We start from the raw sequence: 18,609 nt of genomic DNA, 5'->3' as shown, positions 1-18,609 counted from the left end.
TCTGTCCTGCCATTTCAATTGTTATACCGTTCCGGTTATTGGATAGGTTCTATAGGTGATGATGGTCCACCGGTTTTTGTTACACGAAATTATATGGCGCGAGTACGTTTTATGCATAATATTATTCTGAGCATTATTTTTTCCTAAACAAGGACATTAAAATTATGGATTTCGTTCTCATTTCAACTGGTTTACAATGTAAATTGAGTTTTGTTTAATACCACCATTCCTTCCCAAGCATATCAGCATTCGCTTGAAATTTTTTATTTTTTCAAATATCTTACAAATTCAAGAATCTAAGCTAATTGAACAGATAGTAATGAAATTTGCTAATGAATATAGGCTATACGGGTAGCTATAGTTGGTATAGCACACTGTGATTGATTGGATTTTCCGCTCCAATGAAAGAATACCACACACACATGAACATTGGGTTATGGGTGTTATGCTGGGTTAAGGGGTTGTCGGGGTGGGTTTAGGGGTGTCAATAGTTGGTTAAGAGGTGTCAGGGTGGATTAAGGGGTATCAGGGTGGGTTTAGGTGGTGAATGGGGTGTTGGGTGTATTTAGGGGTGTCATGGTGGGTTAGGGGTGTTATGGTGGAAGTCACGGGCATATATATTCGTGTTTGCTCAAACCAAATGCTAAATCGAAAATTTTTGTAATATAAAGTTCATCGCTGTATTTCGAGGCAGGGAATCAACCTCGCCCCATGGTACTTATATATACACAATTAAACGGTCTAATTACCATTTGGTCTAATATCAGTTCGTCTAATACCCATTTAGTCTATATACGGTTTTAGACGATTGGTTATAGGTTCCACGGAACATTTGATATCAGAAGGACATCCCTTATATTCAGAATGCATTTCGATATGTATGATGTGCTCTCATGTCCCAGAAAAAATACCATGCATACGTTGCTATCCGAGCCCTTTAAATGTCCAGACAATTTTCCTGATAGTTGTTACTAATATTTTATAATATTTAGCAAAGAATAACCAAATTAAAATTTGACCGAAATTGCACATTAAGGCTTTATATAGGTTGCACATGCAATGACCATAATATCTGAGTAAAACCGTGTCACTTTAACTAACCAACCAACCAACCAAACAATCAAACAAACAAACAAACAAACAAACACACACACACAAATATGCATTTTTGCATATGCAAAGTTACATTTTCTTTGATTGAATTTAGGCAATTCCCCTCTTTTTTTTGGAATTATTGTAAACAATTGAAAGGATCCACGTGAATAAAAAATGAGTCATCGTGCGCGGACACACTTTTAATATATATTCCCCTAGCTTTAATATCGAATAATTATTGTAGTCGAGCCGATACGTGTTGCTATCTACCGTAGATAATAGATATTGACGCTGCACTGTTGGAGGTAAATTACATAGAAGTCAATTAACACAGTGAGTAAACGGAAGTTTTGACCTTGCCTTTTAAAAGATGAGGCCATGCCAGGATGAGCGCAATTTATTGAATTGTTACTGACTTGTCGCATCGTGTTCTAGATAGAGAAGGAGAGACAACTCAGTCAGATATCATATTACATTATCTTATTCTATTTAAAAGGACCGAACCGAAAATCTGGTAACATCAAAATGTGCGGAATTTGGGCAATCTTCGGGAGTGATGAAGATATCACCAAGCATATACATAGTGCATTGACCATCACTCATCGAGGTCCTGATGCTTTCCGATTTGAAAACATTCACCATTATCGTAATTGCTGCTTAGCCTTTCACCATCTGGCTATTATGGACGAGGTATATGGTATGCAACCAATGAGAATCAAGTCTATGCCTCATATCTGGATGGTTTACAACGGAGAGATATACAATTATAAAAAGGTACATTTTTACTAAAATTGTGTTGAGCAAAAATGTGTTACCGTGGCAATTTTATTCACATCAATTTTTTTTAAATCTAAATCAGGGCAAATTTCATTTTCGCCCACTGTGGGGAAAACTTGGACTTTTGACGTCACAATATTAGTATTTTGCCCATAACCTTAGAAGATTGTGAACCATTCCCATGTATTCTAATGATATGCATGCAATTTACACAAGTGCAATTTATTTTATTTTTTATGTATTTTTAAGTGCTTTGTAATTTAAGATTAAGGCAATTTTATATTTTTCAATATTTGTATATTTTTTTATAACTTTGTACCTCTGTGTATTTTAATATGTAAAGAGGGCCCCAGTGGAAAGCAGTGCTTTGTGCACTGATCTGGGCACTGATCCTCTATAAAGATGCCGTTAATAAAAAATAATAATAAAATAAAGTATATTTTTTCTGAATTCTTTGCCAAGGGATTGTCATTGTGTGGGTTTGCAGGTCTGAGTAGTTTTGAACTTGACCTTCTATGCAAAGTTCAAAGACCTTTTTCCACTAAATGGGGTTACTGTTGAAATGCTTCCATAGCCTAGATTTATCAGCAAAATAAATACTATTACTATGCCAAATATGGTAACTTAAACATGATTTGCACGATTGCAGTGCATGTGTAATGAAATCTATTGGACTATAATTATGATGCTTAGCATATAGTATATTAATTATTTATTACATCTTGTCAAGCGTGGAGGAAAATGTCAGTGTTCAATAACGTGAATGTTATTATTGTTGTTCCACAGACGTCATTAGTCATGCATCAATGACTTTGTGAATAATTAACAGTGGAAACAAAATTATGAGCAAAGGCTACTGCACTACAGTTAAATTATGTTAATGCCATAGAATCTTGCAAACCAGAATGACTAGCAATTGACGCAAACAGAGTGTAGTGGGTAGGCGATGACAAGCGGTACATGAGTAAAAATATTTTACCAGAATTGTTGTAATTGTATGTAAAGGTATGATTTATTTATCAAAACCCCATGAAACAAACAAAAACTCTTTCTGTGTACAAACTCTATAATTCATTCAAACCATATTCTACCCGGCGATATAAACATGATAAACACTGAATAAACATTCATTTTATGAATATGCACATTGTATGAATATTATAACACCATTACTGTTTTTTTAAGTAAAATGTGTTCTTATTTGTGATTGTTCTCGACTAATATTGTAAGGTTAAGTAGAAAATCAAGACTTATATTTGTAGGTGCAAGAGGAATACGGTTTTGAGTATCAGACAGAAAGTGATGGAGAAGCCATTATCCATTTGTATAACAAATTTGGAATGTCCCGCGCTGCAGCTATGTTGGATGGGGTCTTTGGATGTTGTCTTCTTGATCTTAAAGCTGGAAAGGTAAGAATGATGAATGTAGTGGGGGTGTGGCAGCAGGGCGTGTCATGCAGGGGACAGTGCCTTGTCGGAAAAGCTATTTTCATGTGAAATCGGGCAGAAGAAAAGAAAGAAGTTAAATCTACCTTTTGTGATCCTGGAAAATTTTTCCAATGACCATACATTGCCCTCCCGTACACCCTATGATTCACAAGTTTGGTTACGCGGACGTTAAATAATCGTATTATAGTTACCACCGCAAAGTCCGCACCTGTGAACACAACAATGAGACCACCAACACCAAAACCTCTACCAACACCTCTACCAACACCTCAACCATCACCTCTTCCAACACTACACTGCCACAAATTCCCAACAACCATGACAACATCAAGGACCACCATATGATCCCAGTCTCAGTCTGCCGACTAATCAACATTTTCTACAAATTTCCATTTTCTACAAATTTCCATTTCCAGGTATTCATTGCCAGGGATACGTATGGAGTTAAACCCGTGTTTCGTTTACTTAGGAAAGATGGTTTCCTAGCAGTCTCCTCTGAAGGAAAAGGCATGTATAAATCAGTGGATTTATTTATTGGTATATATAGGTTGTTAAAAATACTGTCAGTCTCGAACTTGATTAATTATTATTTGATTAAAATTAACCGTCGTATTTATACTCAGTAAGTCCTGGTGAGAACAAGGAAGTCTTATCTGCCATATATAGACAGGCTCTATTTTGGAAATGTATGCTTATTTAAGCGTCATTCGGCAAGCTTGCTTAACCCTAACACTTAACCCTGCTTTTTGATATCGGAAGTTAAAGAAGAGAAGATGAAGAAAGAAGTCACTTGGCACCCCCGGGATTCGAACCTTTGACCCCCGCATGCCAACCACACGATCATGGACCGGTAGCTACACGGGTTATTGCTGCCCGGGCAGCAATTTCCTGAGCATATAACCAGGGGGATGACACTCTTATTCACATTTTCATTTTACAACGCAAACCTATATCGAATCCCGGTGGTTTGCGAATAATGAAATATCCGCATCCCAGATCAATTAAACCCTGGTATGAATTATTTATTAGCTTTCGCCACGATCCGTTTTGCAATAACATAAAAGCACTTTAAATAACAGCCTGTTGAGTTCAATGAACTACGCCCTGAAACCGATAGTGCCCCGTAAAGAAGCTCTAGCTCCCATTGACCTCTATACAGGTCAGTGAGCTCTCCATACACAAATGAACAAGTACAATAGGACAAGGCCAGCACCTATGACCTGCTTAGTGACGTGTTATTTTGAAGTCTTCTAAAGCTTAATATCTTGAAGATTAGTATTCGTTTGTACATATGGACTGCGCATTTATGATGCAAAATATTAGTTCTTATATAAAATTACAAAATATTGGTATTATGACACACGGTATAGGTGATATAAAACGACTAATAAAATCATGTCATCATGGCGTCATGTCAAAGGTTCATTATATCCCGTATGTTTGTCTAAATTAATTAATATTTTCAGAACAATTTCTACACCCATTTAATATGGTGGAACCCGACTTTTTAATTTTCATTTCTTTTTATGTAACAAATTCAGGTTTTTCCATTGCGCGCTGCCGGGCAATACAAATTTAATGCTAACATTGAATAAACGCGGAATTAAGAATATGCGTTTCTAGTATATACAGCGTCTGACTCTACCTGAGGACCTAGCCTGAGTCCCATGAACTCCAAGAATGGCTCTCCATACACAAATGAACAAATACAATGAAGGGTCGCCATTGCTCTCCATACACAAATGAACAAATACAATGGAGAGTCCGACTGCCATGCAAATGAGCCAAGTGTCCTCTCAAGGTATGCTCTATGATATAACCCTTAGGGTGATTGCGTCTTCGCAGACCCTGGGATTCACGCATGCGCTTAATTTTCATCGTGGTATTCTGTGGTATTTTTGGGTGTTAGAGTTAATACGAAAGTATGGAAAGATAATTTTGGAACACAGTTAACATTCCCAATTTGAAATAAGATTGAAGAAATGCTCTCAGCCAACATATCAAGCGGAGATCAATAACTGTATTGCATTGCAGAGATGGGGCTAAGTTTGAGAAGGGGTGTAGCCACAAAGAAGAATATTTTTCAACTTTCAAGTTTATTCTTGTATATGTCGTTACACTACAGGTTTGATGGGTTTACTCCAAAGCAACAGCATTCGAGATACTATTGAACCATGTCTACCTGGATATTACGAGGAATATGACATAGCCAAAACTGGGAAAGTGACATTGGTTATGCAACACCAATTTCACGCTTTTGACAATCTACCAATATGGCGCAATATCAACAACAACTGTCACCCTAACAAAGGTATGAAATCATAACATTTTATATTTTGTTTTGTTGGGTATTTTTGCCATGCGCATATAAATCACATAGACGGTTGGCGGATAAAATAAAAGTTGGACTACCTGATGAAACATTATCAAGGAAAAATCAAACATTTACATGAAAACGATTTGGAAAAATAGTTCCATAGGGCCTGCACTTTGGCTCGTTTTTTGCAGGTTTACATGGTCCAATAATCACAAGATGACTGACATGTGGTAACAAAGGAAGCAGTCACTGCAATTTGATTATGTCCCATATGATTGGCCATTCAAGACACCCCTGTGAATATACTATAGCGGCCTTTTCAAAATATAATACCTGTTTGCTTGACTGCATTGACAATACCCGGGAACAATACACACAGTATATGCATTGGACAAACTTTTTACAATAAGCATGATAAGTGATAATGTGACCTCCAGATTTATACATCGTTCGTCTCGCACACTGACAACATTTGATTGAATGGACTGTAGGCTACTGCGCCGTGATTACGGTGAAGGACACCGGTTCAAATCCTTTGTTTGGAGCCAATCGATAAAAGCATGCAGGGCCTCTATACCCATGTACAGTTTATCCCTACATAACCTATGTCTGGAATACGCTGGCAAAGTTATGTAATAATCGGATTAATACTATATAGCAGTAGGTAAATACAAGTTTTGAATAATCCGCGCTATAAAGTCCCATTCAGTGATCCCAGCGAAAGTTTTAAAAAAAAATCAAATTGTTACGTTTATAAATTTTTTTAATGAAAACAAATGGCAAAAAAAACAAAACAGGAAAACGACAGTATTGACGAAGTTGAAGCCCCATTCAAATACATGTAGCTAATTTATATACTGTCAGTACCGGTATATAAATTACAGACTCACGTAAATGCATTATTTTTTGTCTTAGACACACGTCTTTCGGCTGAACCACTGCACTAGAAAGCTATGTTAGCACATCTATGACAATGACGAAAGGTACAAAATCAGCCATAGGCCTTTAGTTAGCAGAAGACACCAAAGTGGTGTTTTATGACCTTTGACATTATTTTGTGGCGAGTGACATGGTCTTTCAATTCACGCCGAGTGTCCTTGACAGGTTTGACTATGCTTCAGTGGTCATGAAAGAATTCAAAATATAACCTCTGCCCCAATAATCCCTAGCAATTGTCTGAAACTGCTCCTCGGATCATAAGAACTCAGTCCTCAAATGATAGTCATAATAATGTCCAAAATATAAAAATTACTGACTATCATTGAAGACTGAGTTCCGCAGTCTAGTATCCAAAATCTGAATTTTGATGATTTTTACGATCGCCGGGATGAAAAAAAATCAACAAATCACTGAATGGGCCTTTAGTTCCCTCCTCTCCTTACCCTGGCAATATAAATCAAAGAAAAATAAAGAAAAAAAGAAATAAAACAAGAAAAGAAAAAAAAAGACAAAGAAAATTAACCAAATTAAGGGATCTGGAATGAGCGTTTTGAGCGTTTCGATAGTATTTTTTGTGGGACATGAGAGCACATCAGACATATCGAATTGCATTCTGAATACGAAGAATGTCTTTCTGATATCAAATAAATTTCATTGTTTGAAATTCACAATATAATACAGATTTTATGACAAATTATTAAAATTTGATATTTTTCAAATTTTTGAGATATAACAGTCCTCGAAGTAAATTTCATAAATCTAATGTTATATTCTTAAACAGTCCTTGGCATACCATACATGTATAGGCCTATGTATAGTAAATTTGTCTGATTTATCTGTTTTGTGCTGTTTAAGCAAATAGTTAAACATAATTTCCATAAAATGTAAGCTTTTACTGTCAGATATGTCTCCTTTTAATTTTGAGCAGAACAAGTGAGGTAAAGCAAAGAAAATTGGAATTTACTACTACTAGCGCCAATGAATGTTATACGATTGTAAAACGGTACGATCCTCTGGGGGGGTGGGTGTGTGGGGATGTGTGTGTGTGTGTGTCCTGCACGCGTATTTTTTTCTGCAACTATAACGGGACGCAATACGATACCGGTATGTTATAAGAATCAAACTTACAAGAAAGATGGCTCTTGTCAAATCCTACAATTCTGTCAGAGAAATATGCATATTTGCATTAAATTTTTAATTAATTGACATAATTGATTAATTAATAAATATTTTATTTAATGATTTACCATAATTCCAAATATGTCAAACAATATTTCAAATTAAAGCTAATGAAATGCTTTATAAATTGGTCAGAGCGCATTTTGCAGAATGCATTTAGTACTTTAGTTACATGATTTTTGCTATACACGCATAGGAGCTGTACTTTTAAAATCCGCGCCTAATCAATAATAATAGTCTTTCACTCCATTGTCAAAGTACTGTGCTCCCTGTAGCATTATGGAGTGACCAGGTCCTAGAGTGTGATGGTTTTGTAGCAGATGACAGTGCTCATTCAAGCCTGTCAAGGTCAGTTAGTAGCCACTTGCTGAATGGATGGCCATTATCAACTATCAAAGAGATGCCTTGTGCAGCTGCCAATCACAGTACAGGTTTGATAACATTTTGTTAAAAACCCAAATGTGATATAAGGACAATGCTGTGCATGTTGGTACTTAATTGTTTGGATTCTTACGTTGAAATTCCCTTGTATTAGTATTTTTATGTGTAGTGTATAGTGGTCATAAATTATATATATAGCTTTTAAATTTTGGGCATTTTTGCTCTGTTGCACTGTACCATTATGGAATTTGAGTAAATCAATTACCGACACAAGCAGGTATACAGTGTATTATTTTATTTTTATTTCGTATCTCAGGAGCACAGCGCACTTGGTAAGGCATCAGAATTTGGTACACTAGCGCTTCGAACTTTAAATCGGAAGGTGGTGAGTTCGAGCCTCATCACGGTCACATTAATTTTATAATCCAAATATTGTTCGAACTTTTCATATTTGTTTTTCTTTTATTGTTTCTTTTCTTTGTTTTTTTTTATCTTGTTTTCTTTATTTTTTTCTTTATTTTTCTTTGATTCATATTGCCAGTGTAAGGAGAGGAGGGAACTAACGGCCCATTCAGTGATTTTTTTTCATCCGGACGATCGTAAAAATCATCAAAATTCAGATTTTGTACAAGACTGCGGAACTCAGTCTTCAATGATGTAGTCAGTAATAATCTTTTGGTCATTATATGACTATCATCATTTGACGACTGAGTTCTTATGATACATCATCCGAAGAGCAGTTTCAGACAATTGCTTGGGATTGTTGGGGCAGAGGCTATCTTTTGAATTCTTTCATGACCACTGAAGCAGAGTTAAACCTGTCAAGGACACTCGGCGTGAATTGAACTGACCATGTCACTCGCCACAAAAGAATGTCAAAGGTCATAAAACATCAACTTGGTGTCTTCTGCTAGTGGTTCAGCCCTAAGCCGTGTAGGCCTATTTAAGACCAAAATAATGCATTTAAGTGAATCTGTAATTTATATACTGACAGTATATATAAATTAGCTACATGTATTTGAATGGGGCTTCAACTTCGTCAATACTGCCGTTTTCTTGGGTTTTTTGCCAATTGTTTTCATTAAATTTTTATAAAAGTAACAATTTGATTTTTTTTTTCACTTTCGCTGGGATCACTGAATGGGGCTTTGCAACGCGATATATTCAAAACTTGTATTCACCTACTGTTATAGCATTAATACGATTATCACACAACCTCGCCAGCGTATTCAACACATCCAATGCAAATAATCACCTAGATTATGACGTATCATACCGTAAATATGGCGGAGTACTCAAATTCATTCAACAAAAGCATGATTACAAGCTATTCAGCATCGAAGTGGTTACGTAATTCTCTTGGTTACCGGATCACGCTATTTTGATATGCCTTCAAGTGCCATATACTTTGTGTGGTGATTGTTTCGATCGTGGTTCATAACTCAAGCGCGTGATCCCGTTGACATAGTAACATTACGTAACTTCGATACTGAATTGCAATCTACCGCGACAGCTAGTCTCACACACATAACAAATGCACTATACGATCAAATAGGTTGACGACAACGTTTGATTGAATGCACTGCATTGCGCCATGATTACGGTGAAGGACACCGGTTCAATTCCTTTGTATGGAGCCAATCAATAATTTCACGCACATCCTCTATTATTGCCCAATTATTTCCCGGGATGATTGCACACTGTATAAGAGCTATTGTTATAATGTTTGATGAAATCGTGTTTAACTACCGTATTTGCTCAAGAACGGCACAATACAGATAAAGCAGGCAGATTTACTACATGTGGTACATGTATATACATATAGGGAATGTGTGTGAGTCGAGTATTACCTAATTATAATAGGGGCGTATCCAAAAATGAATTCACGCCCCTTTCAAATGTCGAGCCAAAGTGCAGGCCTTATGCGTCAAAATCACAATGTTTCAGTAGTTTGGAAGCAAAGTAGAGGGGGTCCCAGTTATAGACGGTCCTCGTAATGTCACCAACAACCATGACAACTCTGGGCTAGTCTCTGTCATTCCGATGATCTTTGTGATTGTTTGTCACAAAATAATATATTGTACCCAGGGTGATTTCAGATCCAAACACTCAAAACTCATCACTCTTGTTTTGGACTATCACATTGACCGTGGTAGATAATGAGAGATATTTTTAGACCCGCAAAAAGCCTTTGATACGGTCAGTCACCCTATCTTGCTGTCGAGACTTTGTGTTTGTGAACTGGAACTTCGCTGGTTCTCTTAATACTCGGGTGAAAGAAGAATTATGATATCCCCAGAGCATTAAAATCCCCTTCCTGAAAGCATAGTTTTCAAGAACATTATTTTAACCTGTGACTTCATTGTCCTGTTCATCGCACCACTTCCAATATCTGTGATCGCACCTATTGGGCTTGTGCCATTATTAGATTATCAAAAAATGTTGGGCCAGAGTTTGGATTATAAAACATGTGTAACTAATTTGAGCCGTTGGCTTATTATCTAATATATTCGTTACGTAGGCATGTACATCATTTCCTGGTGGCCAAAATGTGAAAAACTCGTGTAAAGAACCTGAAACGCATCTAATTAAAGGTTTATGGTTTTGGTCTCTTATTTTTAGAGGATGGCATATACGCAAATATTCGGCACATGTTTACTGAGGCAGTACGTAAGAGATTGTTGGCTAACCGTCGGATGGGATGCATGCTTTCAGGTTGGTATAATGAAATATAGGGAGCAACATTTATCTAAAGATAAATAGTAGTACAACAGGTATCGACCGGCACAATTCCCTAGCAAACACAAATATGTGTTAAAAATCTAGTTCCGCTCTCGCCGTGGCCCATCTGGTGGGGCAGATGACCCATGATAAAAGACCTCGTTAAAGTCGGTTCTGATCATAACGCCCGATTGTCGGCTACACTTGCATACCCTGTAAAAAGTACCCGACCAGCTATCTATGACGACCCCCCCTCACCAGGTCACATGTGCCTGGCCGAAGTTTCGTCAGCGTATATCCTAGATTTCAGCTGTTAATGCCTAGATATGCTTGACATAAAAAGTAACAAAAAAACCCCAAACAAACATTAACGTGTTACAAATGCGTTTTGTGTTTTGCCTGAAACACTACAATAACGTTGTCAAATGTTGTCAAACATTTTGGCAATATAATTTGTCAACATTCTAGGCATTTTAATTGATCGATGTTGTATTTCCGTGCTTCCTTGTCAATCTTGAGTATAAGCCTCCTTCTGAGTGCTGTCGCATAATTCCAACACGCACTGATCACTGTTGAAGAAATATTCTAACGGATCTTGACGGACACTGAATCTTCCGTTTCCCCACGTAAGCTCACTTACATGTTGTCTTTCCACAGGTGGCCTTGATTCCAGTCTTACGGCAGCAATTGTTGTGAAGCTGGCACGTGAAGCAGGAATCAAATATCCAATCCAGACATTCTCAATCGGCATGGAAGACAGTCCAGATGCGATAGCGGCGAAAAAGGTATGGTTACACTACGTAAAACCCCGCATCCCCCGGTCGGGCCTCATGGGAGGACAAATATGACAAAGGGCTCAAAGGCCGGTCAAAGGCGTACTTGCGAATGGGAACCGAGTTTGGAATGTTTAGAGACGAACACAATTTACAATCAAACGAACTTGTCGCCATGTGAATACAAGAGTCCAGTATCTTTGGTTTTGCAACTGATGTAATTGTTCCACCATATCTTCCACTGTCTTACGATTTTGCTAAACTTAACATAGTATTGCAATTTTGTGATTACCGTCCGTACCATTACAGGTGGCGAAACATCTCGGAACCGAACACCACGTGGTCCCTTTCTCTCCGGAGGAAGGGATTGAGGTGTTGGAAGAAGTCATCAAGTGTCTGGAAACCTATGACATTATCACAATACGCGGATCGGTTGGTAAGTACACAAAATTGCAAAATAGTAAATGGTAAATATTTCAGTTTATAACGATGTCATGATCACATTTAGATTTATATTGCGATGTCAAATACCAATAACCTAAACTTTTTTCATCTTAGCCATGTATCTTTTGTCTCGATACATCAGCCAAACAACAGATACTGTTGTTATATTCTCTGGCGAAGGTAGTGATGAGCTCACACAAGGTTATATCTACTTCCACAAAGCACCTAGCCCCGAAGACGGAGATGCGGATTCACGAAGACTGCTGAGAAATATATCATTTTTGATGTCCTGAGAGCCGATAGAACAACATCCGCACATGGGTGAGGAAAGGAAAAACTATAAGAATACAATCAGTCAATAGAAGTGGACTGGTTTGTCTTCATGGGTTACGTAAATGCATGATTGAAGTATGAGTTTATAAGAGCAATCAGTGTGTGGAATTTTGAGATGGTTGAACCCGGGACCTCTAATTGCAGTTGGAAGTGTTTGTATTGACCGTCTATGCAGAAAGGGTGGGAGCGGGGTGAGAAAAAGGGTAACAGACTTCATTAAATGTATGTAATATGACACCTGTGCTTTAATGAGCATTGGGCTAGATCTTTCCTTATTGGCTTTGTCAATGTAGTTATTGAACGTATTGATAACATATTAATTTTCCCACTGTATGTGTATCCAGCACAAAACCACACTTCACAAAACATGTCCACGGGCAGGTATCCCACGTGATGCGATTGCGTCATCATGCGAACAGTCACATGGTCGCGGAAAGCTTGGCCGGCAAAGCTACACCCCGTGGCAAGGTAGGCCTGTGCACGTGTCTGGCACCCGAGGGGTCGGTGGCTCACAACCGCACCCGAGAAAAACGCCCGGAGGGGGTTCTCCTTGGTTGAAGGTATACGGCGATGTGCCACGGTTTTGGGGTACCTTTTCAGCGATTTTGGTATATCGATGGGTGGGTTTTCAGCGGAGACCAATGCGCCCAATTGGGTGCATTTTGGAAAAATTGCACTTAAAACACCCAATTATGGCAAATTTGGGTGCTTTTTGGGTGCTTTTTCTTGAAATTGGTATACTGATGGGTAGCAAAAACAGCAAAAAGTAGGTATAGAGAAAGTCAGCATACGAAAGTCTGCGTGGCACATCCCCGTACAAAAATTTTCGAAAACCCCCCCCGGGAAAAACGTTTTCTGCTCTTCTTCTTTCTTTCTTTCTTCCCCCCATCCTTTTTTCTTTCCCCCTCCCCAAAAAGGAACTCGGGCGTTAGGGTTAATAACACCTTAATTTCCCCTGTATGTGTCTCTGAATCAAGTAAATCGCATATCGATATGCATACCAACTCAACCATTGGTGTCCAAATTGCTCTGTTAAAGGAGGATTTCGTGATCCTAGCATCCTCTTTCTATGACATTTTCATAGATATCCACGAAAAAAGCTTATTTCCAAACTTTCAGTTGATTCCGATTTTGCGTTTGCGAGTTATGCATGATTTATGTATTACACTGCTCCATAGACAATGTGTTGTAATTTCGTTCTGGTGCACCAGAACGAAATTCAAATTTAACGATATCTTTGCTAAACGCATTAATCTGCAAGAAATATTTGGTACATAAACATTATGTAGCCAGAGGTATCCAGTGGTGTAAAAATATCAACTTTTTTGGGAAAAGTGGGGGGATGAGGCTGTGGATCACGAAATGCCCCTTTAACTCCTCCCCTCTAAATAATTAATAACATTAGAATTAATATGGCGGAATGAAAATTTACGCTAAACATTGTCAAGGGTGATTGTGCTGTGCATCAAATTTCTTACATCATAGTTGTATTACTATTACTTTTGTCCTCAGATTGGAGCTACGTGTGCCATTCCTAGACCACTATTTTACCTCATATTATTTATCAATACCGGCTGACTTACGAGCACCAAAGAACGGAGTAGAGAAATACCTCATTCGCAAGTCATTTGAAAAGAGAAACTTGATTCCTGAGGAGATTCTTTGGAGGCCAAAAGAAGGTTTCAGTGATGGTATAGCTTCAGCAAAGAAGTCTTGGTATGAGGTGCTCCAAGAATCCATTGAATCAAAGGTATCGGAAATAGATTTTGCATAGGCTCTAAGTTATCATTTATTTTGTGTGCGTCAAATATGTGTCGCTCGCGACAAAACCACGACGGATGAGTTCTGCTTATATGTTTGAAATTCTCTCTTGCCAAAATGCAAATAAATATTTTCATTTCAAAACGTACAAGCAATTGAGCACTATTTAGGCATGAAATCAGTTCCACCCGGTTGGAGCCGGTTTCTATTGTCCTAAACAATGGAAAGCGGACTGGAATTCAGGAATCTCTGCTTTTCGAATCCTTTTTTCTTGCACAGACACAATTATTTGATTAAAATCTTTGATGGACACTTTATAACTCGCAGACAAAGACATTTTGTTATAGCCTCGATGAGACAGAGTTTACCGAATGGATGAACATTACTTATTGTCATCTAAATGATATATATATAACATTTTACAAGCAATATTCTCATTCCTTACGAATCTGTATTTACGTATAAGTCTATAATTATTACAAGATTCTCATGATCTCATCGACCATTTTGATGAGAATTACCGCAACTCCAGACCCGGACTAAAATATTTTAGTCCTTTAGCAAGGTTAGAATATATTTTCATTTTTTGTAATTTCAGGTAACAGACAACATGATGAACGAAGCACCTTATCGTTTTTCTTTCAACACACCTACCTCAAAAGAAGGTTACTATTATCGACAGATCTTCGAGACACATTTCCCAGGTCAGGCCAAGTGGATTCCGTACTTTTGGATGCCAAAATGGATTAAGGCCAACGATCCGTCGCAACGAATTCTTGAGAATTATAAAGATACTACTCATCAGGATTAGCGATATTTATTCTATCATGATTCATGCATAATGATGAATAGCATATTACTATAGACTGTCCATTTCTAACACGTGGAATGCTATAATCCAATCGTCGAAAGCGATTTAACGACCAAGGCAATCACAGCTTTCTGTTCCAATTCGTGAAGTGTCACTGGAGCGAAAATATATAACAACAATTTTGGTAACGCCGCCCTCTGTAGTCAGAATAATACAAACGGATGCAGACGGTTTACAGACGGTTTACAGTTAGTTGCTATTCGTCAGTATATCAAAACGATTTATTACGAAGTAGGCCTAGTTAGTCTTGAGCTTAAGGAAGGGTTGCTCACCTAAATTAGGGTTTCCAAAATCTATTTGTTGAGTGCATTTGGCGTGGTGGGATTTGGTAAACTTATAGATATAAAAAAAACACCGCTTATTAAATACACTAAATCTGCTTCTTAGACTTAGATACCGGGTGTCCCAAAAAAAGGTTACATGTAGATTTTTGAAAATAATCTAAGTTAATGTTAACAAATATAAATATCCTTTTCATGACATAATCTTTGAACCCTCTACTATATAGTACCCCTGTGAATGTTAAGTTCACAACCAACGTACGTAGACCTACTGTACATATTTCGAGGAGCATAACAAAGACCAATTGGTGTCGTATGACCTTTGACATGCATGCATTCTTTTGTCGAGAGTGAGATGGTCTTTCAATTCGTGCCGAGTGTCCTTGTCAGACTTGACTATGCATCAGTGGTCATGAAAGGATTCAATTAACCTCTGCCCCAGTAATCCCAAGCAATTGTCTGAAATTGCTCCTCATGAATCATACTCCTCAAACGACCAAAAGATAAATGACTGACTATGCATTGAGGACGAAGTTCCGCAGTCTAGGTGAAGCTGAATCAAACAGGAAACAATTTCGTGCCTAATAAGCCAAATCGCTATTGTAACTTCCGGTTTTTTTAGGACACTTTGCCCTTTGACCTATCTGGAAACTTCAGAAAAATTCGGGTTTTGTGCGTACAAAATATAATTTAAAACGTGTTTAAAGATAAAAACAAACTTAAAAAACATTATTATTAAATGAATTAATTATTTAAATATTTTTAATGATAACATTATGACAATAATAAATAAATTATTAATAATTACAGCAATTTTCCCGATAGGTCAAAGGACAAAGTGTCCTAAAACTGCAAAAACTGTCCCACAATGCATTGCAAACTTCCAATGCCGATTGGGCTTATTTTAACACCGGGATTTTTTTCAAATGTATATCCAAGAAATATGTTTTTATAATTCAACCATTTGTATTCAACATTACTGAAAAAAAAAAAGTTTTTTTATTTGACCGAGAATTTTCAAAGCAAAAACGCGTATTTCTGAATTGTGCTGAGTTCAACATGTATCGACCGACTTTTAGCACGACTATGCGTAACAATTCGCAAGGGAAATGTTACGTGTAATCCGATTATCACTGTCAGCTGGATCACGCTTTTGAGTTCTGCACCACGATCGATATGATCGCAACACAAAGTCTATGGCATTCAACGCCATTTATTGTTCTATTGTGTCCCAGCAGCTATGTCTGCCATTGAGGTGTAGCATGGGTGTAGGAATGCATGAAATTGGATGTAAGGGTGAAATTTTAAAGTTGATCCAATTATTCGCCAGCGAAGTGTTACGTATAATCCGATTATCACTTTGTCTATTAGAACGAAATGAGCGTATTTATTTGCCTTCAAAAGGTGCGTGATCCAGTTACCAAGGAGTTATGTAACCACTCCACTTTTAATCCAACTGATCTTTAATTGTTCCTTTGGTAAAAATAAATAAATAAATAAATAAATAAATAAATAAATAAAAAGCCCACAAAAAAACCTTCAAGAATTGTCAAATGTAGGCCTATATTCGTAGTTTTAAAAAAGACCTGTAAAACAAACATGGCAGAGAAAAAAATCTAAATACTGAAATACTGAACAGATTTGAACTTCATCGAGTCTCGAAGTCCGGCGTTTTCCAAACATACCTTTGCAGGTTGAATTGTTCGTATATAGGTATGTTTTGAATAAATAACCCATGACCCCAGTATGAATAGAACAAAAAAGAAAGAAAGGAGAAAAAGAAAAGAAAAACAAAACAAAATAAAGCAAATAAAAAACAATAAAGAAACAAAATGAAAAACAAAGATTAAATTTATCAAGAAAATGCTCAAACCCCAAAATAAAAAGAAAGCAACGGAGAAGTTTATAACGAGCCTCGAACTCCTGCTCAGTTCGCTCTTCTAAAGATGATTCAAAGTCTGTCGCTTTACCAACTGAGCTAATGAAGTTAACACACAAATTTGTAGGTTTAATTGTTCATATATAGCTATGTGTATCGATGATTTGCTCAAAACCCTTTACACTTTTGTCACTTTTGTGGATGGCGCTGTTCATTTTTTTTTCGTTTTTGCACGTTTTCAAAAGCCCTCGATAGTAAGCACATGTGCTAACTATCGAGTGAATACGGTATATGTTTTTGTATATTTTTTGTATCTTTGTAAAGTGCTTTGATCAGGTTGGTTTGATCAAACTCAGGTTTGAGTTTTGATGCGCGCGCAAGAGGAATAATTCCTCTTGCCCGCACATCAAAACTCAAGTCATATTCTTTGTCATTTTACACATTGCAACTGACGAGTGTGGATGGGTCAAACCATCCATACGAAACAGATTTGTATTGCTATGTGCTAATTTCACTAGTATAATAATAATATATTTGGTCGTGTGTCTTGAGCTCGCCACCAAAAAAAGGTGGCGACGTTACATTTTGCCAAAGTCGACTCAAAACAAATGATGATATCTCTGTCAAGCAAGAAGTTATTGTCATGCTTGTGGTCTCATTTTATTGCTAAATAAAATGCACTTTCAACCCTGTAAAAAGAAATACTTGAACTTTTTTTAATACTGACACTGTGCTTCATAGAATTCAGAATGGGCAGGGTGGCGGTGGTGGGGGAGGTGGTGGGGGGGGATGTGGTACACACAAACTCTATGGGATTGGTATTTTTAGTGCGTAATCTGCTTCTGTAAAGGCTGTAAATTGGATTTGGACTCTATTTAGCATCTAAACGACTCACGGCCTTACAGCTAAACAATTCTACTAATTGTTTTTAATCATTTATGATTGGTGTAGTGTAGAAAATACACACTTTTCCATACAAAACTACCCGTTGTCATATTAAACACTGTAGTAAGTAATGCAGATGTCTTCAAAATCTGAAAGTTACTGTAAAATTTTAATTACTTATCCTATCATAGTCAAAGTATAGATTTTCTTAAGGGAAATTTGATGAGAATCTAAATATGGACATATTTTTTCTGTATGGGTTAGGGGAAAATGTTTAGGTTCAAAATATGTTGAATTGTAAAAAAATCTAACATACTTTGGGACACCCTATATTCCGAGATTACCAAACAGCTGTGATTTTGGTTTCCGCTTCCGAAGTCAGTTGGCTCTCCATTTCCTCTAACCAAATGAATGTTGTTTACTTCCAGTTTATTACTGTAAGTTGGTAATAAGCAATGCATTGAGTGACCCATTTTTTATCAAAATCCTTTTTATTCCACCCTGTATAACTTGCAGGTCACCCTG

General features: G+C 37.2%; 1 protein-coding gene across 1 annotated transcript; it reads left to right on the top strand.

The window, feature by feature from the left end:
* The first annotated feature begins 1,371 nt into the window (after positions 1-1,371).
* LOC140156735 (asparagine synthetase [glutamine-hydrolyzing]-like) lies at positions 1,372-15,900 on the top strand. The gene is given in 11 exon segments (XM_072179677.1): positions 1,372-1,869; positions 3,135-3,281; positions 3,737-3,827; positions 5,446-5,631; positions 10,759-10,851; positions 11,515-11,642; positions 11,940-12,066; positions 12,189-12,347; positions 12,350-12,395; positions 13,920-14,157; positions 14,767-15,900. Coding segments are annotated over 11 exon segments (1,677 nt in total). The 5' UTR covers positions 1,372-1,620; the 3' UTR covers positions 14,980-15,900.
* The last annotated feature ends 2,709 nt before the right edge of the window (positions 15,901-18,609 follow it).

This window comes from Amphiura filiformis, chromosome 7 (genome assembly GCF_039555335.1).
Source record: "Amphiura filiformis chromosome 7, Afil_fr2py, whole genome shotgun sequence".
Classification (NCBI taxonomy): Eukaryota; Metazoa; Echinodermata; class Ophiuroidea; order Amphilepidida; family Amphiuridae; genus Amphiura; species Amphiura filiformis.
The sequence above is the reverse complement of the archived record's forward strand: the minus strand, read 5'-3'. Positions and strand labels throughout refer to the sequence as shown.